This window comes from Procambarus clarkii, chromosome 44 (genome assembly GCF_040958095.1).
Source record: "Procambarus clarkii isolate CNS0578487 chromosome 44, FALCON_Pclarkii_2.0, whole genome shotgun sequence".
In the NCBI taxonomy this organism is placed as follows: Eukaryota; Metazoa; Arthropoda; class Malacostraca; order Decapoda; family Cambaridae; genus Procambarus; species Procambarus clarkii.
In genome coordinates, this window is record NC_091193.1 from 34,069,768 (window position 1) to 34,094,905 (window position 25,138).

The window sequence follows — 25,138 nt, forward strand, 5'->3', positions numbered from 1 at the left end:
CCTGGTGAGTAGTTCCTGGTGAGTAGTGCCTGGTGAGTAGTGGCTGGTGAGTACTGCCTGGTGAGTAGTGGCTGGGGAGTAGTGCCTGGTGAGTAGTGCCTCAGTGTCTGGTAAGTAGTGGCTGGTGAGTAGTGCCTGGTGAGTAGTGCCTCAGTGCCTGGTGAGTAGTTCCAGGTGAGCAGTGCCTCAGTGCCTGGTGAGTAGTGCCTGGTGAGTAGTACCTGGTGAGTAGTGCCTGGTGAGTAGTGCCTGGTGAGTAGTGCCTGGTGAGTAGTGCCTGGTGAGTAGTGTCTGGTGAGTAGTGCCTCAGTGTCTGGTGAGTAGTGCCTCAGTGCCTGGTGAGCAGTGGCTCAGTGCCTGTTGAGTAGTGCCTCAGTGCCTGGTGAGTAGTGGCTCAGTGCCTGGTGAGTAGTGGCTCAGTGCCTGGTGAGTAGTGGCTCAGTGCCTGGTGAGTAGTGCCTCAGTGCCTGGTGAGTAGTGGCTGGTGAGTAGTGCCTCAGTGCCTGGTGAGTAGTGCCTCAGTGCCTGATGAGTAGTGCCTGGTGAGTAGTGCCTGGTGAGTAGTGCCTGGTGAGTAGTGTCTGGTGAGTAGTGCCTCAGTGTCTAGTGAGTAGTGCCTCAGTGCCTGGTGAGCAGTGGCTCAGTGCCTGGTGAGTAGTGCCTCAGTGCCTGGTGAGTAGTGCCTCAGTGTCTGGTAAGTAGTGGCTTGTGAGTAGTGCCTCAGTGCCTGGTAAGTAGTGCCTGGTGAGTAGTGGCTCAGTGTCTGGTGAGTAGTGGCTCAGTGTCTGGTGAGTAGTGCCTCAGTGTCTGGTGAGTAGTGCCTCAGTGCCTGGTGAGTAGTGCCTCAGTGTCTGGTGAGTAGTGCCTCAGTGCATGGTGAGTAGTGGCTGGTGAGTAGTGCCTCAGTGCCTGGTGAGTAGTGGCTCAGTGCCTGGTGAGTAGTGCCTGGTGAGTAGTGCCTCAGTGCCTGGTGAGTAGTGCCTGGTGAGTAGTGCCTCAGTGCCTGGTGAGTAGTGGCTGGTGAGTAGTGCCTGGTGAGTAGTGCCTCAGTGCCTGGTGAGTAGTGCCTCAGTGCCTGGTGAGTAGTGCCTCAGTGCCTGGTGAGTAGTGCCTCAGTGCCTGGTGAGTAGTGCCTCAGTGCCTGGTGAGTAGTGCCTGGTGAGTAGTGCCTGGTGAGTAGTGCCTGGTGAGTAGAGCCTCAGTGCCTGGTGAGTAGTGCCTCAGTGTCTGGTGAGTAGTGTCTGATGAGTAGTGCCTGGTGAGTAGTGCCTCAGTGCCTGGTGAGTAGTGCCTCAGTGGCTGGTGAGTAGTGCCTGGTGAGTAGTGCCTCAGTGCCTGGTGAGTAGTGCCTCAGTGGCTGGTGAGTAGTGCCTGGTGAGTAGTGCCTGGTGAGTAGTGCCTCAGTGCCTGGTGAGTAGTGCCTAGTGAGTAGTGCCTCAGTGGCTGTTGAGTAGTGCCTGGTGAGTAGTGCCTCAGTGCCTGGTGAGTAGTGCCTGGTGAGTAGTGCCTGGTGAGTAGTGCCTCAGTGCCTGGTGAGTAGTGCCTAGTGAGTAGTGCCTCAGTGGCTGTTGAGTAGTGCCTGGTGAGTAGTGCCTCAGTGGCTGGTGAGTAGTGCCTGGTGAGTAGTGCCTCAGTGCCTGGTGAGTAGTGCCTCAGTGGCTGGTGAGTAGTGCCTGGTGAGTAGTGCCTGGTGAGTAGTGCCTGGTGAGTAGTGCCTCAGTGCCTGGTGAGTAGTGCCTAGTGAGTAGTGCCTCAGTGGCTGTTGAGTAGTGCCTGGTGAGTAGTGCCTCAGTGCCTGGTGAGTAGTGCCTGGTGAGTAGTGCCTGGTGAGTAGTGCCTCAGTGCCTGGTGAGTAGTGCCTAGTGAGTAGTGCCTCAGTGGCTGGTGAGCAGTGCCTGGTGAGTAGTGCCTCAGTGCCTGGTGAGTAGTGCCTGGTGAGTAGTGCCTCAGTGGCTGGTGAGTAGTGCCTGGTGAGTAGTGCCTCAGTGCCTGGTGAGTAGTGCCAGGTGGGTAGTGCCTCAGTGCCTGGTGAGTAGTGCCTGGTGAGTAGTGCCTGGTGAGTAGTGCCTGGTGAGTAGTGCCTCAGTGCCTGGTGAGTAGTGCCTGGTGAGTAGTGTCTGGTGAGTAGTGTCTGGTGAGTAGTGCCTGGTGAGTAGTGCCTGGTGAGTAGTGCCTCAGTGCCTGGTGAGTAGTGCCTCAGTGCCTGGTGAGTAGTGCCTCAGTGCCTGGTGAGTAGTGCCTCAGTGTCTGGTTAGTAGTGCCTGGTGAGTAGTGCCTGGTGAGTAGTGCCTCAGTGCCTGGTGAGTAGTGCCTGGTGAGTAGTGCCTGGTGAGTAGTGCCTCAGTGCCTGGTGAGTAGTGGCTTGTGAGTAGTGACTGGTGAGTAGTGCCTCAGTGCCTGGTGAGTAGTGCCTCAGTGCCTGGTGAGTAGTGCCTCAGTTCCTGGTGAGTAGTGCCTTAGTGTCTGGTGAGTAGTGCCTCAGTGTCTGGTGAGTAGTGCCTCAGTGCCTGGTGAGTAGTGGCTCAGTGCCTGGTGAGTAGTGCCTCAGTGTCTGGTGAGTAGTGCCTCAGTGTCTGGTGAGTAGTGCCTCAGTGCCTGGTGAGTAGTGGCTCAGTGCCTGGTGAGTAGTGCCTCAGTGTCTGGTGAGTAGTGCCTCAGTGTCTGGTAAGTAGTACCTGGTGAGTAGTGCCTGGTAAGTAGTGGCTGGTGAGTAGTGCCTCAGTGTCTGGTAAGTAGTGCCTGGTGAGTAGTGCCTGGTGAGTAGTGGCTGATGAGTAGTGTCTGGAGAATAGTGCCTGGTGAGTAGTGCCTCAGTGCCTGGTGAGTAGTTCCTGGTGAGTAGTGCCTGGTGAGTAGTGACTGGTGAGTAGTGCCTGGTGAGTAGTGGCTGGGGAGTAGTGCCTGGTGAGTAGTGCCTCAGTGTCTGGTAAGTAGTGGCTGGTGAGTAGTGCCTCAGTGCCTGGTGAGTAGTTCCAGGTGAGCAGTGCCTCAGTGCCTGGTGAGTAGTGCCTGGTGAGTAGTACCTGGTGAGTAGTGCCTGGTGAGTAGTGCCTGGTGAGTAGTGCCTGGTGAGTAGTGCCTGGTGAGTAGTGTCTGGTGAGTAGTGCCTCAGTGTCTGGTGAGTAGTGCCTCAGTGCCTGGTGAGCAGTGGCTCAGTGCCTGTTGAGTAGTGCCTCAGTGCCTGGTGAGTAGTGGCTCAGTGCCTGGTGAGTAGTGGCTCAGTGCCTGGTGAGTAGTGGCTCAGTGCCTGGTGAGTAGTGCCTCAGTGCCTGGTGAGTAGTGGCTGGTGAGTAGTGCCTCAGTGCCTGGTGAGTAGTGCCTCAGTGCCTGATGAGTAGTGCCTGGTGAGTAGTGCCTGGTGAGTAGTGCCTGGTGAGTAGTGTCTGGTGAGTAGTGCCCCAGTGTCTAGTGAGTAGTGCCTCAGTGCCTGGTGAGCAGTGGCTCAGTGCCTGGTGAGTAGTGCCTCAGTGCCTGGTGAGTAGTGCCTCAGTGTCTGGTAAGTAGTGGCTTGTGAGTAGTGCCTCAGTGCCTGGTAAGTAGTGCCTGGTGAGTAGTGGCTCAGTGTCTGGTGAGTAGTGGCTCAGTGTCTGGTGAGTAGTGCCTCAGTGTCTGGTGAGTAGTGCCTCAGTGCCTGGTGAGTAGTGCCTCAGTGTCTGGTGAGTAGTGCCTCAGTGCCTGGTGAGTAGTGCCTCAGTGCCTGGTGAGTAGTGCCTCAGTGCATGGTGAGTAGTGGCTGGTGAGTAGTGCCTCAGTGCCTGGTGAGTAGTGGCTCAGTGCCTGGTGAGTAGTGCCTCAGTGCCTGGTGAGTAGTGCCTCAGTGCCTGGTGAGTAGTGGCTGGTGAGTAGTGCCTGGTGAGTAGTGCCTCAGTGCCTGGTGAGTAGTGCCTCAGTGCCTGGTGAGTAGTGCCTCAGTGCCTGGTGAGTAGTGCCTCAGTGCCTGGTGAGTAGTGCCTCAGTGCCTGGTGAGTAGTGCCTCAGTGCCTGGTGAGTAGTGCCTGGTGAGTAGTGCCTCAGTGCCTGGTGAGTAGTGCCTGGTGAGTAGAGCCTCAGTGCCTGGTGAGTAGTGCCTCAGTGTCTGGTGAGTAGTGTCTGATGAGTAGTGCCTGGTGAGTAGTGCCTCAGTGCCTGGTGAGTAGTGCCTCAGTGGCTGGTGAGTAGTGCCTGGTGAGTAGTTCCTCAGTGCCTGGTGAGTAGTGCCTCAGTGGCTGGTGAGTAGTGCCTGGTGAGTAGTGCCTGGTGAGTAGTGCCTCAGTGCCTGGTGAGTAGTGCCTAGTGAGTAGTGCCTCAGTGGCTGTTGAGTAGTGCCTGGTGAGTAGTGCCTCAGTGCCTGGTGAGTAGTGCCTGGTGACTAGTGCCTCAGTGCCTGGTGAGTAGTGCCTAGTGAGTAGTGCCTCAGTGGCTGTTGAGTAGTGCCTGGTGAGTAGTGCCTCAGTGGCTGGTGAGTAGTGCCTGGTGAGTAGTGCCTCAGTGCCTGGTGAGTAGTGCCTCAGTGGCTGGTGAGTAGTGCCTGGTGAGTAGTGCCTGGTGAGTAGTGCCTGGTGAGTAGTGCCTCAGTGCCTGGTGAGTAGTGCCTCAGTGGCTGTTGAGTAGTGCCTGGTGAGTAGTGCCTCAGTGCCTGGTGAGTAGTGCCTGGTGAGTAGTGCCTGGTGAGTAGTGCCTCAGTGCCTGGTGAGTAGTGCCTAGTGAGTAGTGCCTCAGTGGCTGGTGAGCAGTGCCTGGTGAGTAGTGCCTCAGTGCCTGGTGAGTAGTGCCTGGTGAGTAGTGCCTCAGTGGCTGGTGAGTAGTGCCTGGTGAGTAGTGCCTCAGTGCCTGGTGAGTAGTGCCAGGTGAGTAGTGCCTCAGTGCCTGGTGAGTAGTGCCTGGTGAGTAGTGCCTGGTGAGTAGTGCCTCAGTGCCTGGTGAGTAGTGCCTGGTGAGTAGTGTCTGGTGAGTAGTGTCTGGTGTGTAGTGCCTGGTGAGTAGTGCCTGGTGAGTAGTGCCTCAGTGCCTGGTGAGTAGTGCCTCAGTGCCTGGTGAGTAGTGCCTCAGTGTCTGGTTAGTAGTGCCTGGTGAGTAGTGCCTGGTGAGTAGTGCCTCAGTGCCTGGTGAGTAGTGCCTGGTGAGTAGTGCCTGGTGAGTAGTGCCTGGTGAGTAGTGCCTCAGTGCCTGGTGAGTAGTGGCTTGTGAGTAGTGACTGGTGAGTAGTGCCTCAGTGCCTGGTGAGTAGTGCCTCAGTGCCTGGTGAGTAGTGCCTCAGTTCCTGGTGAGTAGTGCCTCAGTGTCTGGTGAGTAGTGCCTCAGTGTCTGGTGAGTAGTGCCTCAGTGCCTGGTGAGTAGTGGCTCAGTGCCTGGTGAGTAGTGCCTGGTGAGTAGTGCCTCAGTGCCTGGTGAGTAGTGCCTGGTGAGTAGAGCCTCAGTGCCTGGTGAGTAGTGCCTCAGTGTCTGGTGAGTAGTGTCTGATGAGTAGTGCCTGGTGAGTAGTGCCTCAGTGCCTGGTGAGTAGTGCCTCAGTGGCTGGTGAGTAGTGCCTGGTGAGTAGTTCCTCAGTGCCTGGTGAGTAGTGCCTCAGTGGCTGGTGAGTAGTGCCTGGTGAGTAGTGCCTGGTGAGTAGTGCCTCAGTGCCTGGTGAGTAGTGCCTAGTGAGTAGTGCCTCAGTGGCTGTTGAGTAGTGCCTGGTGAGTAGTGCCTCAGTGCCTGGTGAGTAGTGCCTGGTGAGTAGTGCCTCAGTGCCTGGTGAGTAGTGCCTAGTGAGTAGTGCCTCAGTGGCTGTTGAGTAGTGCCTGGTGAGTAGTGCCTCAGTGGCTGGTGAGTAGTGCCTGGTGAGTAGTGCCTCAGTGCCTGGTGAGTAGTGCCTCAGTGGCTGGTGAGTAGTGCCTGGTGAGTAGTGCCTGGTGAGTAGTGCCTGGTGAGTAGTGCCTCAGTGCCTGGTGAGTAGTGCCTAGTGAGTAGTGCCTCAGTGGCTGTTGAGTAGTGCCTGGTGAGTAGTGCCTCAGTGCCTGGTGAGTAGTGCCTGGTGAGTAGTGCCTGGTGAGTAGTGCCTCAGTGCCTGGTGAGTAGTGCCTAGTGAGTAGTGCCTCAGTGGCTGGTGAGCAGTGCCTGGTGAGTAGTGCCTCAGTGCCTGGTGAGTAGTGCCTGGTGAGTAGTGCCTCAGTGGCTGGTGAGTAGTGCCTGGTGAGTAGTGCCTCAGTGCCTGGTGAGTAGTGCCAGGTGAGTAGTGCCTCAGTGCCTGGTGAGTAGTGCCTGGTGAGTAGTGCCTGGTGAGTAGTGCCTGGTGAGTAGTGCCTCAGTGCCTGGTGAGTAGTGCCTGGTGAGTAGTGTCTGGTGAGTAGTGTCTGGTGTGTAGTGCCTGGTGAGTAGTGCCTGGTGAGTAGTGCCTCAGTGCCTGGTGAGTAGTGCCTCAGTGCCTGGTGAGTAGTGCCTCAGTGCCTGGTGAGTAGTGCCTCAGTGTCTGGTTAGTGCCTGGTGAGTAGTGCCTGGTGAGTAGTGCCTCAGTGCCTGGTGAGTAGTGCCTGGTGAGTAGTGCCTGGTGAGTAGTGCCTGGTGAGTAGTGCCTCAGTGCCTGGTGAGTAGTGGCTTGTGAGTAGTGACTGGTGAGTAGTGCCTCAGTGCCTGGTGAGTAGTGCCTCAGTGCCTGGTGAGTAGTGCCTCAGTTCCTGGTGAGTAGTGCCTCAGTGTCTGGTGAGTAGTGCCTCAGTGTCTGGTGAGTAGTGCCTCAGTGCCTGGTGAGTAGTGGCTCAGTGCCTGGTGAGTAGTGCCTCAGTGTCTGGTGAGTAGTGCCTCAGTGTCTGGTGAGTAGTGCCTCAGTGCCTGGTGAGTAGTGGCTCAGTGCCTGGTGAGTAGTGCCTCAGTGTCTGGTGAGTAGTGCCTCAGTGCCTGGTGAGTAGTGCCTCAGTGCCTGGTGAGTATTGCCTCAGTGTCTGGGGACCAGTGTCTGGGGACCTGGTGTGTGTGTGTGTGTGTGTGTATGTGTGTGTGTGTGTGTGTGTGTGTGTGTGTGTGTGTGTGTGTGTGTGTGTGTGTGTGTGTGTGTGTGTGTGTGTGTACTTACCTAATTGTACTCACCTAATTGTGCTTATGGGGGTTGAGCTCTGGCTCTTTGGTCCCGCTTCTCAACCGCCAATCAACAGGTGTACAGATTCCTGAGCCTATTAGGCTCTATCATATATACACTTGAAACTGTGTATGGAGTCAGCCTCCACCACATCACTTCCTAATGCATTCCATTTATTAACTACTCAGATACAGAAAAAAATCTTTCTAACGTCTCTGTGGCTCATCTGGGTACTAAGTTTCCACCTGTGTCCCCTTGTTCGTGTCCCATCCATGCTGAAGAATTTGTCTTTGTCCACCCTTTCAATTCCCCTGAGAATTTTGTAGGTGGTTATCATGTCTCCCCTTACTCTTCTGTTTTCCAGGGATGTGAGGTTCAGCTCCTTTAGCCTTTCCTCGTAGCTCATTCCTCTCAGTTCCGGGACGAGCATGTTGGCATACCGCTGAATCTTCTCTAACCTTGTCTTGTGTTTAACTAGGCATGGACTCCAGGCTGGAGCTGCATACTCCAGGATTGGTCTTACATAAGTGGTATACAGGGTCCTGAACGATTTCTTACACACGTTTCTAAAGGCAGTTCTTATGTTGGCCAGACTAGCATATGCCGCTGATGATATCCTTTTGATGTGGGCCTCTGGGGACAGGTTCGGTGTGATATCAACCCCCAGATCCTTCTCTCTATTTGACACTTGCTGGATTTCACCTCCCAGATGATTCCTTGTGTTCAGCCTCCTGCTCCCTTCGCCTAATTTCATTGTCATCTTTCCTGAGTTGAACTTTAGCAGCCATTTTCTAGACCATTCCTCCAGTTTGTCCAGGTCATCCTGTAGTCTCTGTCTATCTTCATCCGTCTTGATTCTTCTCATAATTTTTACATCATCAGCAAACATTGAGAGGAACGAGTCTATACCCTCTGGAAGATCGTTCACATATATTAGAAACAGGATGGGTTCAAGTACTGAGCCCTGTGGGACTCCGCTGATGACATCTCGCCACTCTGATGTCTTCCCCCTCACCGTTACTCGCTGTTTCCTGTTGCTTAAGTACTCCCTTATCCAGTGGAGCACCTTCCCTTTTACTCCTGCCTGTTGCTCCAACTTTTTTAACAGCCTTTTATGGGGTATTGTGTCAAAGGCTTTCTGGCAGTCCAGATAAATGCAGTCGGCCCACCCTTCTCTTTCCTGCCTAATTTTTGTTGCCTGGTCATAGAATTCTATTAAACCTGTGAGACACGATTTACCATCCCTGAACCCATGTTGGTGGTGCATAACAAAGTTATTTCCCACCAGATGCTCTACGAGCCTTTTCCTCGCGATCTTCTCCATCACCTTGCATGGTATACCAGTTAGGGAAACTGGCCTGTAGTTCAGTGCCTCTTGCCTGTCACCCTTTTTGTATATTGGGACTTCGTTAGCTGTCTTCCAACTTTCTGGTAAGTCTCCTGTTTCCAGTGACCTGTTATACACCATAGAGAGTGGCACACTTAGTGCTTCTGCACCTTCCTTTAGTATCCATGGTGAGATTCTGTCAGGCCCAACAGCCTTTGTCACATCCAGCTCCAGCAGACACCTTTTGGCCTCATCACTGGTGAGGTCAAATTCCTCCAAGGTTGCTTGGTTTGCCGCCTCCTCATTTAGTGCAGGGCCTTCTCCTTGTTCTATTGTGAAGACCTCCTGGAATCTCTTGTTGATTTCTTCACACATCTCCTTGTCATTCTCTGTGTATCTGTTCTTCCCTTTCCGCAGCTTCATCACTTGTTCCTTCACTGCCGTTTTCCTCCTGATGTGGCTGTGGAGCAGCTTTGGTTGGGTCTTGGCTTTACTCGCGATGTCATTTTCAAACTGTCTCTCTGCTTCCCTCCTCACTCTGATGTACTAATTTCTGGCCCTCTGGTATCTCTCCCTGCTCTCTGGTGTTCTGTTATTTCTGTAGTTTCTCCTTGTTCTTTTACTCAGTTGCTTCGCTACCTTGCATTCCTGGTTGAACCATGGGTTTTTCTGTTGATTTTCGTTTTTTCTCTTTTTGGACGGGGATAAACCTGTCTGCAGCTTCCTGGCACTTCTGGGTGACAAAATCCATCATGACCTGCACATTCTTGTCTGTGTGTAGGGGGGGGGGTGCTGGGCGCAGGAGGCCATCCCGTGGTGGCCCTGGCCGCAGGAGGCCATCCCTTGGTGGCCCTGGCCGCAGGAGGCCATCCCGTGGTGGCCCTGGCCGCAGGAGACCATCCCGTGGTGGCCCTGGCCGCAGGAGACCATCCCGTGGTGGCCCTGGCCGCAGGAGGCCATCCCGTGGTGGCCCTGGCCGCAGGAGGCCATCCCGTGGTGGCCCTGGCCGCAGGAGGCCATCCCGTGGTGGCCCTGGCCGCAGGAGGCCATCCCTTGGTGGCCCTGGCCGCAGGAGACCATCCCGTGGTTGCCCTAGCCGCAGGAGACCATCCCGTGGTGGCCCTGGCCGCAGGAGACCATCCCGTGGTGGCCCTGGCCGCAGGAGACCATCCCGTGGTGGCCCTGGCCGCAGGAGACCATCCCGTGGTGGCCCTGGCCGCAGGAAGCCATCCCGTGGTGGCCCTGGCCGCAGGGGACCATCCCGTGGTGGCCCTGGCCGCAGGAGGCCATCCCGTGGTGGCCCTGGCCGCAGGAGGCCATCCCGTGGTGGCCCTGGCCGTAGGAGACCACCAGTTCTCCTTCACCTGAAATGCGAAGCACACAAAAAATCTAACAAAAACCGTTATATTGTAGAGGAGGTGGAAGGAGGAACTGTAGGAGTTGCTCCGCCCGGGGCGCCCCTTGGAGCAGCCCTCTCAAGGTCCTGGCCGCGCCCACACACCCCCGGGTAGTTGGTCCGCCCGGGGCGCCCCTTGGAGCAGCCCTCTCAAGGTCCTGGCCGCGCCCACACACCCCCGGGTAGTTGGTCCGCCCGGGGCGCCCCTTGGAGCAGCCCTCTCAAGGTCCTGGCCGCGCCCACACACCCCCGGGTAGTTGGTCCGCCCGGGGCGCCCCTTGGAGCAGCCCTCTCAAGGTCCTGGCCGCGCCCACACACCCCCGGGTAGTTGGTCCGCCCGGGGCGCCCCTTGGAGCAGCCCTCTCAAGGTCCTGGCCGCGCCCACACACCCCCGGGTAGTTGGTCCGCCCGGGGCGCCCCTTGGAGCAGCCCTCTCAAGGTCCTGGCCGCGCCCACACACCCCCGGGTAGTTGGTCCGCCCGGGGCGCCCCTTGGAGCAGCCCTCTCAAGGTCCTGGCCGCGCCCACACACCCCCGGGTAGTTGGTCCGCCCGGGGCGCCCCTTGGAGCAGCCCTCTCAAGGTCCTGGCCGCGCCCACACACCCCCGGGTAGTTGGTCCGCCCGGGGCGCCCCTTGGAGCAGCCCTCTCAAGGTCCTGGCCGCGCCCACACACCCCCGGGTAGTTGGTCCGCCCGGGGCGCCCCTTGGAGCAGCCCTCTCAAGGTCCTGGCCGCGCCCACACACCCCCGGGTAAGAACATCTAGTAAGGACATGTTCTTACATTTGTTGTTCTTACTAACGGTTCCCGTTTCCCACAGCACTAAAGCTAATTGTTCTTAACGAATATTTACAATGTTATGAAAACGCTTGACGCTAATACGAGTCTTGTGATCAGTTATGTATGGAAGGCAGTAAATAGGTACCTGGGAGTTAGTCAGCTGTCACGGGCTGCTTCCTGGGGGTGGAGGCCTGGTCGAGGACCGGGCCGCGGGGACACTAAAGCCCCGAAATCATCTCAAGATAACCTCAAGAAGCCCTGATACCTTCTACATGACTGTGTACAGATGCCCAGATACCCTCTACACCACTGTGTACAGATGCCCAGATACCCTCTACACCACTGTGTACAGATGCCCAGATACCCTCTACATCACTGTGTACAGATGCCCAGATACCCTCTACATCACTGTGTACAGATGCCCAGATACCCTCTACACCACTGTGTACAGATGCCCAGATACCCTCTACATCACTGTGTACAGATGCCCAGATACCCTCTACATCACTGTGTACAGATGCCCAGATACCCTCTACACCACTGTGTACAGATGCCCAGATACCCTCTACATTACTGTGTACAGATGCCCAGATACCCTCTACATCACTGTGTACAGATGCCCAGATACCCTCTACATCACTGTGTACAGATGCCCAGATACCCTCTACATCACTGTGTACAGATGCCCAGATACCCTCTACATCACTGTGTACAGATGCCCAGATACCCTCTACACCACTGTGTACAGATGCCCAGATACCCTCTACATCACTGTGTACAGATGCCCAGATACCCTCTACATCACTGTGTACAGATGCCCAGATACCCTCTACACCACTGTGTACAGATGCCCAGATACCCTCTACATCACTGTGTACAGATGCCCAGATACCCTCTACATCACTGTGTACAGATGCCCAGATACCCTCTACACCACTGTATACAGATGCCCAGATACCCTCTACATCACTGTGTACAGATGCCCAGATACCCTCTACATCACTGTGTACAGATGCCCAGATACCCTCTACATCACTGTGTACAGATGCCCAGATACCCTCTACATCACTGTGTACAGATGCCCAGATACCCTCTACACCACTGTGTACAGATGCCCAGATACCCTCTGCATCACTGTGTACAGATGCCCAGATACCCTCTACATCACTGTGTACAGATGCCCAGATACCCTCTACATCACTGTGTACAGATGCCCAGATACCCTCTACATCACTGTGTACAGATGCCCAGATACCCTCTACATCACTGTGTACAGATGCCCAGATACCCTCTACATAACTGTGTACAGATGCCCAGATACCCTCTACACCACTGTGTTCAGATGCCCAGATACCCTCTACATCACTGTGTACAGATGCCCAGATACCCTCTACATCACTGTGTACAGATGCCCAGATACCCTCTACATCACTGTGTACAGATGCCCAAATACCCTCTACATCACTGTGTACAGATGCCCAGATACCCTCTACATCACTGTGTACAGATGCCCAGATACCCTCTACATCACTGTGTACAGATGCCCAGATACCCTCTACACCACTGTGTACAGATGCCCAGATACCCTCTACACCACTGTGTACAGATGCCCAGATACCCTCTACATCACTGTGTACAGATGCCCAGATACCCTCTACATCACTGTGTACAGATGCCCAGATACCCTCTACATCACTGTGTACAGATGCCCAGATACCCTCTACATCACTGTGTACAGATGCCCAGATACCCTCTACATCACTGTGTACAGATGCCCAGATACCCTCTACATCACTGTGTACAGATGCCCAGATACCCTCTACATCACTGTGTACAGATGCCCAGATACCCTCTACACCACTGTGTTCAGATGCCCAGATACCCTCTACATCACTGTGTACAGATGCCCAGATACCCTCTACATCACTGTGTACAGATGCCCAGATACCCTCTACATCACTGTGTACAGATGCCCAGATACCCTCTATACCACTGTGTACAGATGCCCAGATACCCTCTACATCACTGTGTACAGATGCCCAGATACCCTCTACATCACTGTGTACAGATGCCCAGATACCCTCTACATCACTGTGTACAAGTGTCCAGATACCCTCTACATCACTGTGTACAGATGCCCAGATACCCTCTACATCACTGTGTACAGATGCCCAGATACCCTCTACATCACTGTGTACAAGTGTCCAGATACCCTCTACATCACTGTGTGCAGATGCCCAGATACCCTCTACATCACTGTGTACAAGTGTCCAGATACCCTCTACATCACTGTGTACAGATGCCAAGATACCCTCTACATCACTGTGTACAAGTGTCCAGATACCCTCTACATCAATGTGTACAAGTGTCCAGATACCCTCTACATCACTGTGTACAGATGCCCAGATACCCTCTACATCACTGTGTACAAGTGTCCAGATACCCTCTACATCACTGTGTACAGATGCCCAGATACCCTCTACATCACTGTGTACAGATGCCCAGATACCCTCTACATCACTGTGTACAGATGCCCAGATACCCTCTACATCACTGTGTACAAGTGTCCAGCGACCATATACCTAACCAGGTTAGTACAGGCAGAGAAGAGATATTTTGGACTCGAGGAAAAGTCCCACGTAGACAGGACGTGTCTTGGGAGGCAGCAAACACCCTCGGTGAAGGAAAGCGAAGGAAAAGTTCAAGACGACCAGAAACTGTTCAAACAGAACAGAGAAAGAAGTAAATCTGTCTACAGAGAGAGGAACAAACAGGGAAATAGTTGGACACAGTTCAACACAGTTCAGAGTGTAACAGAGAGAACGCAGCCATGTGTACAGATATTTCTCCAGTAGTATTTGTAGCACAGATCCCACACACCTGACTGTATCCAGCAGCACAGATCCCACACACCTGACTGTACCCAGCAGCACAGATCCCACACACCTGACTGTACCCAGCAACACAGATCCCACACACCTGACTGTACCCTGCAACACAGATCCCACACACCTGACTGTACCCAGCAACACAGATCCCACACACCTGACTGTACCCAGCAACACAGATCCCACACACCTGACTGTACCCAGCAGCACAGATCCCACACACCTGACTGTACCCAGCAACACAGATCACACACATCTGACTGTACCCAGCAACACAGATCACACACACCTGACTGTACCCAGCAACACAGATCCCACACACCTGACTCTACCCAGCAACACAGATCCCACACACCTGACTCTACCCAGCAACACAGATCCCACACACCTGACTGTACCCAGCAGCACAGATCCCACACACCTAACTGTACCCAGCAACACAGATCCCACACACCTGCCTGTACCCAGCAGCACAGATCCCACACACCTGACTGTACCCAGCAACACAGATCACACACACCTGACTGTACCCAGCAACACAGATCCCACACACCTGACTCTACCCAGCAACACAGATCCCACACACCTGACTCTACCCAGCAACACAGATCCCACACACCTAACTGTACCCAGCAACACAGATCCCACACACCTAACTGTACCCAGCAACACAGATCACACACACCTGACTGTACCCAGCAACACAGATCCCACACACCTGACTCTACCCAGCAACACAGATCCCACACACCTGACTGTACCCAGCAACACAGATCACACACACCTGACTGTACCCAGCAACACAGATCCCACACACCTGACTCTACCCAGCAACACAGATCCCACACACCTGACTCTACCCAGCAACACAGATCCCACACACCTAACTGTACCCAGCAACACAGATCCCACACACCTAACTGTACCCAGCAACACAGATCACACACACCTGACTGTACCCAGCAACACAGATCCCACACACCTGACTCTACCCAGCAACACAGATCCCACACACCTGACTCTACCCAGCAACACAGATCCCACACACCTAACTGTACCCAGCAACACAGATCCCACACACCTAACTGTACCCAGCAACACAGATCCCACACACCTGACTGTACCCAGCAACACAGATCCCACACACCTGACTGTACCCAGCAACACAGATCCCACACACCTGACTGTACCCAGCAACACAGATCCCACACACCTGACTGTACCCAGCAACACAGATCCCACACACCTGACTGTACCCAGCAACACAGATCCCACACACCTGACTGTACCCAGCAACACAGATCCCACACATCTGACTGTACCCAGCAACACAGATCCCACACACCTGACTGTACCCAGCAACACAGATCCCACACACCTGACTGTACCCAGCAACACAGATCCCACACATCTGACTGTACCCAGCAACACAGATCCCACACACTTGACTGTACCCAGCAACACAGATCCCACACACCTGACTGTACCCAGCAGCACAGATCCCACACACCTGACTGTACCCAGCAACACAGATCCCACACACCTGACTGTACCCAGCAGCACAGATCCCACACACCTGACTGTACCCAGCAACACAGATCCCACACACCTGACTGTACCCAGCAGCACAGATCCCACACACCTGACTCTACCCAGCAACACAGATCCCACACACCTGACTCTACCCAGCAGCACAGATCCCACACATCTGACTGTACCCAGCAACACAGATCCCACACACCTGACTGTACCCAGCAACACAGATCCCACACACCTGACTGTACCCAGCAACACAGATCCCACACATCTGACTGTACCCAGCAACACAGATCCCACACACTTGACTGTACCCAGCAACACAGATCCCACACACCTGACTGTACCCAGCAGCACAGATCCCACACACCTGACTGTACCCAGCAACACAGATCCCACACACCTGACTGTACCCAGCAGCACAGATCCCACACACCTGACTGTACCCAGCAACACAGATCCCACACACCTTACTGTACCCAGCAGCACAGATCCCACACACCTGACTCTACCCAGCAACACAGATCCCACACACCTGACTACCCAGCAACACAGATCCCACACACCTGACTCTACCCAGCAACACAGATCCCACACACCTGACTGTACCCAGCAGCACAGATCCCACACACCTGACTCTACCCAGCAGCACAGATCCCACACACCTGACTGTACCCAGCAGCACAGATCCCACACACCTGACTGTACCCAGCAACACAGATCCCACACATCTGACTGTACCCAGCAGCACAGATCCCACACACCTGACTGTACCCAGCAACACAGATCCCACACATCTGACTGTACCCAGCAACACAGATCCCACACATCTGACTGTACCCAGCAGCACAGATCCCACACACCTGACTGTACCCAGCAGCACAGATCCCACACACCTGACTGTAGTTACTGTGGTTAGTGTGACGGAGGAGGAAGTAGTTACGGTGGTTAGTGTGACGGAGGAGGAAGTAGTTACGGTGGTTAGTGTGACGGAGGAGGAAGTAGTTACTGTGGTTAGTGTGACGGAGGAGGAAGTAGTTACGGTGGTTAGTGTGACGGAGGAGGAAGTAGTTACGGTGGTTAGTGTGACGGAGGAGGAAGTAGTTACGGTGGTTAGTGTGACGGAGGAGGAAGTAGTTACGGTGGTTAGTGTGACGGAGGAGGAAGTAGTTACTGTGGTTAGTGTGACGGAGGAGGAAGTAGTTACGGTGGTTAGTGTGACGGAGGAGGAAGTAGTTACGGTGGTTAGTGTGACGGAGGAGGAAGTAGTTACGGTGGTTAGTGTGACGGAGGAGGAAGTAGTTACTGTGGTTAGTGTGACGGAGGAGGAAGTAGTTACTGTGGTTAGTGTGACGGAGGAGGAAGTAGTTACTGTGGTTGGTGTGACGGAGGAGGAAGTACTTACGGTGAAGGCAAGATGGTGACTTACGATGAGGAGAGAGAGCAGCGTCGACACCAGCACGCCGCGACCTGCCAGCACATAGACCAAGGTGTTAACCCACACAGTAAACACGGCCCCTCAACATGTCTTCACCTAATACAACATTAAAACTTCCCCTGAGACACACGGAGCCATATTTAGTTAGTACACCTAGCAGTAAATAGGTACCTGGGTGTTAGTCAGCTGCCACGGGCTGCTTCCTGGGGGTGGAGGCCTGGTCGAGGACCGGGCCGCGGGGACACTAAAGCCCCGAAATCATCTCAAGATAACCTCAAGATACAGGTCATACAATAATTACCATTACAAGACATGCAGCAAGCATCATTATTAGTAAACTCTGCCTGGGACACACTTGCCAGGGAGCACTGTGGCCAGGGAGCACTGTGGCCAGGGAGCACTGTGGCCAGGGAGCACTGTGGCCAGGGAGCACTGTGGCCAGGGAGCACTGTGGCCAGGGAGCACTGTGGCCAGGGTGCACTGTGGCCAGGGAGCACTGTGGCCAGGGTGCACTGTGGCCAGGGAGCACTGTGGCCAGGGTGCACTGTGGCCAGGGAGCACTGTGGCCAGGGAGCACTGTGGCCAGGGAGCACTGTGGCCAGGGAGCACTGTGGCCTGGGAGCACTGTGGCCAGGGAGCACTGTGGCCAGGGAGCACTGTGGCCAGGGAGCACTGTGGCCAGGGAGCACTGTGGCCAGGGTGCACTGTGGCCAGGGAGCACTGTGGCCAGGGTGCACTGTGGCCAGGGAGCACTGTGGCCAGGGTGCACTGTGGCCAGGGAGCACTGTGGCCAGGGAGCACTGTGGCCAGGGAGCACTGTGGCCAGGGAGCACTGTGGCCTGGGAGCACTGTGGCCAGGGTGCACTGTGGCCAGGGTGCACTGTGGCCAGGGAGCACTGTGGCCAGGGAGCACTGTGGCCAGGGAGCACTGTGGCCAGGGAGCACTGTGGCCAGGGAGCACTGTGGCCAGGGAGCACTGTGGCCAGGGTGCACTGTGGCCAGGGAGCACTGTGGCCAGGGAGCACTGTGGCCAGGGAGCACTGTGGCCAGGGTGCACTGTGGCTAGGGTGCACTGTGGCCAGGGAGCACTGTGGCCAGGGTGCACTGTGGCCAGGGAGCACTGTCGCCAGGGAGCACTGTGGCCAGGGAGCACTGTGGCCAGGGAGCACTGTGGCCAGGGAGTACTGTGGCCAGGGAGCACTGTGGCCAGGGAGCACTGTGGCCAGGGTGCACTGTGGCCAGGGTGCACTGTGGCCAGGGTGCACTGTGGCCAGGGAGCACTGTGGCCAGGGAGCACTGTGGCCAGGGAGCACTGTGGCCAGGGAGCACTGTGGCCAGGGAGCACTGTGGCCAGGGTGCACTGTGGCCAGGGAGCACTGTGGCCAGGGAGCACTGTGGCCAGGGTGCACTGTGGCCAGGGAGCACTGTGGCCAGGGAGCACTGTGGCCAGGGAGCACTGTGGCCAGGGAGCACTGTGGCCAGGGAGCACTGTGGCCAGGGAGCACTGTGGCCAGGGAGCACTGTGGCCAGGGTGCACTGTGGCCAGGGTGCACTGTGGCCAGGGTGCACTGTGGCCAGGGTGCACTGTGGCCAGGGTGCACTGTGGCCAGGGTGCACTGTGGCCAGGGAGCACTGTGGCCAGGGAGCACTGTGGCCAGGGAGCACTGTGGCCAGGGAGCACTGTGGCCAGGGTGCACTGTGGCCAGGGAGCACTGTGGCCAGGGAGCACTGTGGCCAGGGAGCACTGTGGCCAGGGAGCACTGTGGCCAGGGAGCACTGTGGCCAGGGAGCACTGTGCCCAGGGAGCACTGTGGCCAGGGTGCACTGTGGCCAGGGTGCACTGTGGCCAGGGTGCACTGTGGCCAGGGTGCACTGTGGCCAGGGAGCACTGTGGCCAGGGAGCACTGTGGCCAGGGAGCACTGTGGCCAGGGAGCACTGTGGCCAGGGAGCACTGTGGCCAGGGTGCACTGTGGCCAGGGAGCACTGTGGCCAGGGAGCACTGTGGCCAGGGAGCACTGTGGCCAGGGTGCACTGTGGCCAGGGAGCACTGTGGCCAGGGAGCACTGTGGCCAGGGAGCACTGTGGCCAGGGAGCACTGTGGCCAGGGTGCACTGTGGCCAGGGAGCACTGTGGCCAGGGAGCACTGTGGCCAGGGTGCACTGTGGCCAGGGTGCACTGTGGCCAGGGTGCACTGTGGCCAGGGAGCACTGTGGCCAGGGAGCACTGTGGCCAGGGAGCACTGTGGCCAGGGTGCACTGTGGCCAGGGAGCACTGTGGCCAGGGTGCACTGTGCCAGGGTGCACTGTGGTCAGGGTGCACTGTGCCAGGGTGCACTGTGGCCAGGGTGCACTGTGCCAGGGTGCACTGTGGCCAGGGTGCACTGTGCCAGGGTGCACTGTGGCCAGGGTGCACTGTGCCAGGGTGCACTGTGGCCAGGGTGCACTGTGGCCAGGGTGCACTGTGGCCAGGGAGCACTGTGGCCAGGGAGCACTGTGGCCAGGGAGCACTGTGGCCAGGGTGCACTGTGGCCAGGGAGCACTGTGGCCAGGGTGCACTGTGGCCAGGGTGCACTGTGGCCAGGGAGCACTGTGGCCAGGGAGCACTGTGGCCAGGGAGCACTGTGGCCAGGGAGCACTGTGGCCAGGGAGCACTGTGGCCAGGGAGCACTGTGGCCAGGGTGCACTGTGGCCAGGGTGCACTGTGGCCAGGGTGCACTGTAGCCAGGGAGCACTGTGGCCAGGGAGCACTGTGGCCAGGGTGCACTGTGGCCAGGGAGCACTGTGGCCAGGGAGCACTGTGGCCAGGGAGCACTGTGGCCAGGGTGCACTGTGGCCAGGGAGCACTGTGGCCAGGGTGCACTGTGGCCAGGGTGCACTGTGGCCAGGGTGCACTGTGGCCAGGGTGCACTGTGGCCAGGGAGCACTGTGGCCAGGGAGCACTGTGGCCAGGGTGCACTGTGGCCAGGGAGCACTGTGGCCAGGGTGCACTGTGGCCAGGGTGCACTGTGGCCAGGGTGCACTGTGGCCAGGGAGCACTGTGGCCAGGGAGCACTGTGGCCAGGGTGCACTGTGGCCAGGGAGCACTGTAGGGTTGTACAGTGTTATCTTTGTTATCACCAACCCTCCTGACCCCCCCCCCCCCCCCACCAGGTGAGGCAGGGGGGGTGAGGGAAGCATTACACATTAGTTAACGTGTCACGCCAAAATCATTTGGAATTACAACACAATCAACAATCATCACAGCACAATATGAATCACAATACAACAATCATTACAGCACAATATGAATCACAATACAACAATCATCACAGCACAATATGAATCACAATACAACAATCATCACAACACAATATGAATCACAACACAATATGAATCACAATACAACAATCATCACAGCACAATATGAATCACAATACAACAATCATCACAGCACAATATGAATCACAATACAACAATCATCACAGCACAATATGATTCACAATACAACAATCATCACAGCACAATATGAATCACAATACAACAATCATCACAGCACAATATGAATCACAATACAACAATCATCACAGCACAATATGAATCACAATACAACAATCATCAGAGCACAATATGAATCAATACAACAATCATCACAGCACAATATGAATCACAATACAACAATCATCACAACACAATATGAATCACAACTTAGTCAACAATTATCACAGTTTAATACGAATCATAACTCAGAAAACAATCATCACAGCACAACACAAATCAAAACACAATAAACAATCAACATAGTAAAATGCAAATCACAACACAATCAACAATTATAATACAATCACAAATCTTCAAAATTAACTTTCATAACTCATTAAACAAAACGTTAGAGCACAATTATTGCAAGGAAGGAGCCAAATACAATCCACAGTCACCACAGAACAATCAGCAATCATCACAAAACAATGAACAGTTAAAACTTTACAATCCTCAATCATCATGACTTTTCCAGTGTCAGAGTGGTTGACAAATGGAATGCATTAGGAAGTGATGTGGTGGAGGCTGACTCCATACACAGTTTCAAGTGTAGATATGATAGAGCCCGATAGGATCAGGAACCTATACACCTTGATTGACGGTTGAGAGGCGGGACCAAAGAGCCAGAGCTCAACCCCCACAAACACAACTAGGTGAGTACACACACACACACACACACACACACACACACACACACACACACACACACACACACACACATAATAGCACTAGAGATCTGCCATGAGGATGATAAACTAATGATGATAAATGCATATAGTCCACCGCCAAGCAGCACATGGTCAAAGGAGCAGCTAGATAGTAAACGTGAAGGTCTTATAACAATAATGAGAGAGATTATAGCGGGAGCGGATAACGAAAGATCACGACTGTTGATAGTCGGCGACTTCAATTTGAAATCCCTAGACTGAGAAGCATATGAAGCTAAAACAGAAGATTTTTGGACCTGTAAATTTGAAGACCTCATCCTGGAAACATTCTTGTATCAACATGTTAAACAAGCTACGAGGATGAGGGAAGGGGATGATAGATAGGGACATATAAAATACTCAAGGGAATTGACAAAGTGGAAATAGATGAAATGTTCAAACGTAATAATAACAGAACGAGGGGACATGGGTGGAAACTGGAAACTCAGATGAGTCACAGAGATGTTAGGAAGTTATATATATATATATATATATATATATATATATATATATATATATATATATATATATATATATATATATATATATATATATATATTCTTATATTCTTTATTTTTTTCTCCGAGGCTATGTGTCCCTATATATATATATATATATATATATATATATATATATATATATATATATATATATATATATATATATATATATATATATATATATATATATATATATAAAATCAATCATACAGCATAAAATGCCAACATTTACACAAAATATCGCATGTACACTCAAAGTATGACATTTACATTAACTATGGTATTTGCACAAACATAACAAATTGGACATACGCTTGTACAAATCAACATGCACTTTAAAAAAAGTTACACAATTTCATAAACATCACTTCTGTCGGGAAACCGACACACACAAACACACACACACATATAACACAGTCTCCCTTAGTCTGTAATCCCTTCAGGATGGAAAATGGGAGACTCCGTGACGTCATGGATGTCATCGATATTTACATTATGAAACATTGTTAATAGACTAGTTTAGTATCTAGAGTAAACAAAAAAGTAATCCATAAGACTGAATATAATTATTAACACCGTATTGTAGCTAGGTTCCCTTGTTAATGTAAAATTACTTTGAGAGGAACCAGCATGAGGGCGTTGTCCCCGACTGGGAGGAAGGCTCCCGCATCAGAATAACAACAAAGGACAGCCCCACGCTGTATTTGGCTCTAGAGCTGGTGTAAACAACTAGACACCCCAATTACGTGTCAACAACCAGCAACACAGCCTAACAACCATCACAACAACGACCGTATCCATCTTACCAAGTATTGTATATCAATTTTGTGCACATTTTGATTCAATAGGTAAAGGCGGTCACGATGTAGGGATAAAACAAAACACAATGTACGTGTACCCCAGATTACATTCACATTTCATGTCATACCTGTAATTGATATGTTTAGGGAACTTTGATTAATTCCTTGCATCCCATACAGGTAAATTGTGAGAGGAGCAGCAAGCTGTGCAGGCAGTTGGTTCATACACATTACTATTTGTTTGCCAAGCTTTGTCCTTCCCACAAGCCGCCATTACGTGGCACCAGGAGGCACAGGGCCACACCCAATCTGGAGGCTACACCTACACGCCTTACCAGGCCCACACTACTGGCACAGCTAAGCCATTAATATCAGTATTAGTAGTCATAATTAGTAATTATTACTAGTAGATTAGACCACCATATGTGGTATGATATATTAATAAGTAGACCACCACATGTGGTATATTACAATAATAAAAGGTAAACAATTGGTAGTTTAAGAAGGAGCCATAACAAAGTGGTTTAGGCTACCAATTGTCCCTCCCATTAGTGTGTAAGAAGATTTCAGGCAGTTTACAAGTATATACAGTCTACTCAATTAATTCTTACTTACTAAGAAAAATAAATAAGACATAACTTTATCTTATTAAAGTCAATCAAAAAAAAAGAGAATAGCTGCCTGGAGTTTCCACACAACTTCTGTGGGAAATTTCTCCAACTAGTGCTATATAATTTTGAATAAATTCAACTTTATCACATATACACCAGGAAAATATATTTTCTCTTGCTGTGTAAAATTACCAAAATTCAATTGAAGCTAATTTAGTTTAAACGAGATGAATTGTCATTAATTCTTCCATATATGTATTAAGAAATTGGCTGCCACGTCAGTAAACATTAACAAATAACAGGACGTATTTGCGTCTGTTTTAACACTTAGTGTACAGTATGAGGACTGGTCCTGACACTTAGTGTACAGTATGAGGACTGGTCCTGACACTTAGTGTACAGTATGAGGACTGGTCCTGACACTTAGTGTACAGTATGAGGACTGGTCCTAACACTTAGTGTACAGTATGAGGACTGGTCCTGACACTTAGTGTACAGTATGAGGACTGGTCCTAACACTTAGTGTACAGTATGAGGACTGGTCCTAACACTAAGTATACAGTATGAGGACTGGTCCTGACACTTAGTGTACAGTATGAGGACTGGTCCTAACACTTAGTGTACAGTATGAGGACTGGTCCTAACACTAAGTATACAGTATGAGGACTGGTCCTGACACTTAGTGTACAGTATGAGGACTGGTCCTAACACTAAGTATACAGTATGAGGACTGGTCCTGACACTTAGTGTACAGTATGAGGACTGGTCCTGACACTAAGTGTACAGTGTGAGGACTGGTCCTAACACTTAGTGTACAGTATGAGGACTGGTCCTAACACTTAGTGTACAGTATGAGGACTGGTCCTGACACTTAGTGTACAGTATGAGGACTGGTCCTAACACTAAGTATACAGTATGAGGACTGGTCCTGACACTTAGTGTACAGTATGAGGACTGGTCCTAACACTAAGTATACAGTATGAGGACTGGTCCTAACACTTAGTGTACAGTATGAGGACTGGTCCTGACACTAAGTGTACAGTATGAGGACTGGTCCTAACACTTAGTGTACAGTATGAGGACTGGTCCTAACACTAAGTGTACAGTATGAGGACTGGTCCTGACACTTAGTGTACAGTATGAGGACTGGTCCTAACACTTAGTGTACAGTATGAGGACTGGTCCTAACACTAAGTATACAGTATGAGGACTGGTCCTGACACTTAGTGTACAGTATGAGGACTGGTCCTAACACTTAGTGTACAGTATGAGGACTGGTCCTAACACTAAGTATACAGTATGAGGACTGGTCCTGACACTTAGTGTACAGTATGAGGACTGGTCCTAACACTAAGTATACAGTATGAGGACTGGTCCTAACACTAAGTATACAGTATGAGGACTGGTCCTGACACTTAGTGTACAGTATGAGGACTGGTCCTGACACTTAGTGTACAGTATGAGGACTGGTCCTGACACTTAGTGTACAGTATGAGGACTGGTCCTAACACTAAGTGTACAGTATGAGGACTGGTCCTAACACTAAGTATACAGTATGAGGACTGGTCCTGACACTTAGTGTACAGTATGAGGACTGGTCCTGACACTTAGTGTACAGTATGAGGACTGGTCCTGACACTTAGTGTACAGTATGAGGACTGGTCCTGACACTAAGTGTACAGTATGAGGACTGGTCCTAACACTTAGTGTACAGTATGAGGACTGGTCCTGACACTTAGTGTACAGTATGAGGACTGGTCCTAACACTAAGTGTACAGTATGAGGACTGGTCCTAACACTAAGTGTACAGTATGAGGACTGGTCCTAACACTAAGTGTACAGTATGAGGACTGGTCCTAACACTAAGTGTACAGTATGAGGACTGGTCCTAACACTAAGTGTACAGTATGAGGACTGGTCCTAACACTTAGTGTACAGTATGAGGACTGGTCCTGACACTTAGTGTACAGTATGAGGACTGGTCCTAACACTAAGTGTACAGTATGAGGACTGGTCCTAACACTAAGTGTACAGTATGAGGACTGGTCCTGACACTTAGTGTACAGTATGAGGACTGGTCCTAACACTAAGTATACAGTATGAGGACTGGTCCTAACACTAAGTATACAGTATGAGGACTGGTCCTGACACTTAGTGTACAGTATGAGGACTGGTCCTGACACTTAGTGTACAGTATGAGGACTGGTCCTGACACTTAGTGTACAGTATGAGGACTGGTCCTGACACTAAGTGTACAGTATGAGGACTGGTCCTAACACTAAGTATACAGTATGAGGACTGGTCCTGACACTTAGTGTACAGTATGAGGACTGGTCCTGACACTTAGTGTACAGTATGAGGACTGGTCCTGACACTTAGTGTACAGTATGAGGACTGGTCCTGACACTAAGTGTACAGTATGAGGACTGGTCCTAACACTTAGTGTACAGTATGAGGACTGGTCCTGACACTTAGTGTACAGTATGAGGACTGGTCCTAACACTAAGTGTACAGTATGAGGACTGGTCCTGACACTTAGTGTACAGTATGAGGACTGGTCCTAACACTAAGTGTACAGTATGAGGACTGGTCCTAACACTTAGTGTACAGT

General features: G+C 52.5%; 1 protein-coding gene across 1 annotated transcript in view; it reads right to left on the reverse strand.

Moving 5' to 3' along the window:
* LOC123745445 (venom phosphodiesterase) overlaps positions 1-25,138 on the reverse strand; it is a 421,245-nt gene that overhangs the window by 319,915 nt on the left and 76,192 nt on the right. The window contains exon 3 of the mRNA XM_069300565.1: positions 16,361-16,425. Within this exon, the coding sequence (XP_069156666.1) occupies positions 16,361-16,425 (65 nt within the window). The remainder of the gene's footprint in view (positions 1-16,360; positions 16,426-25,138) is intronic.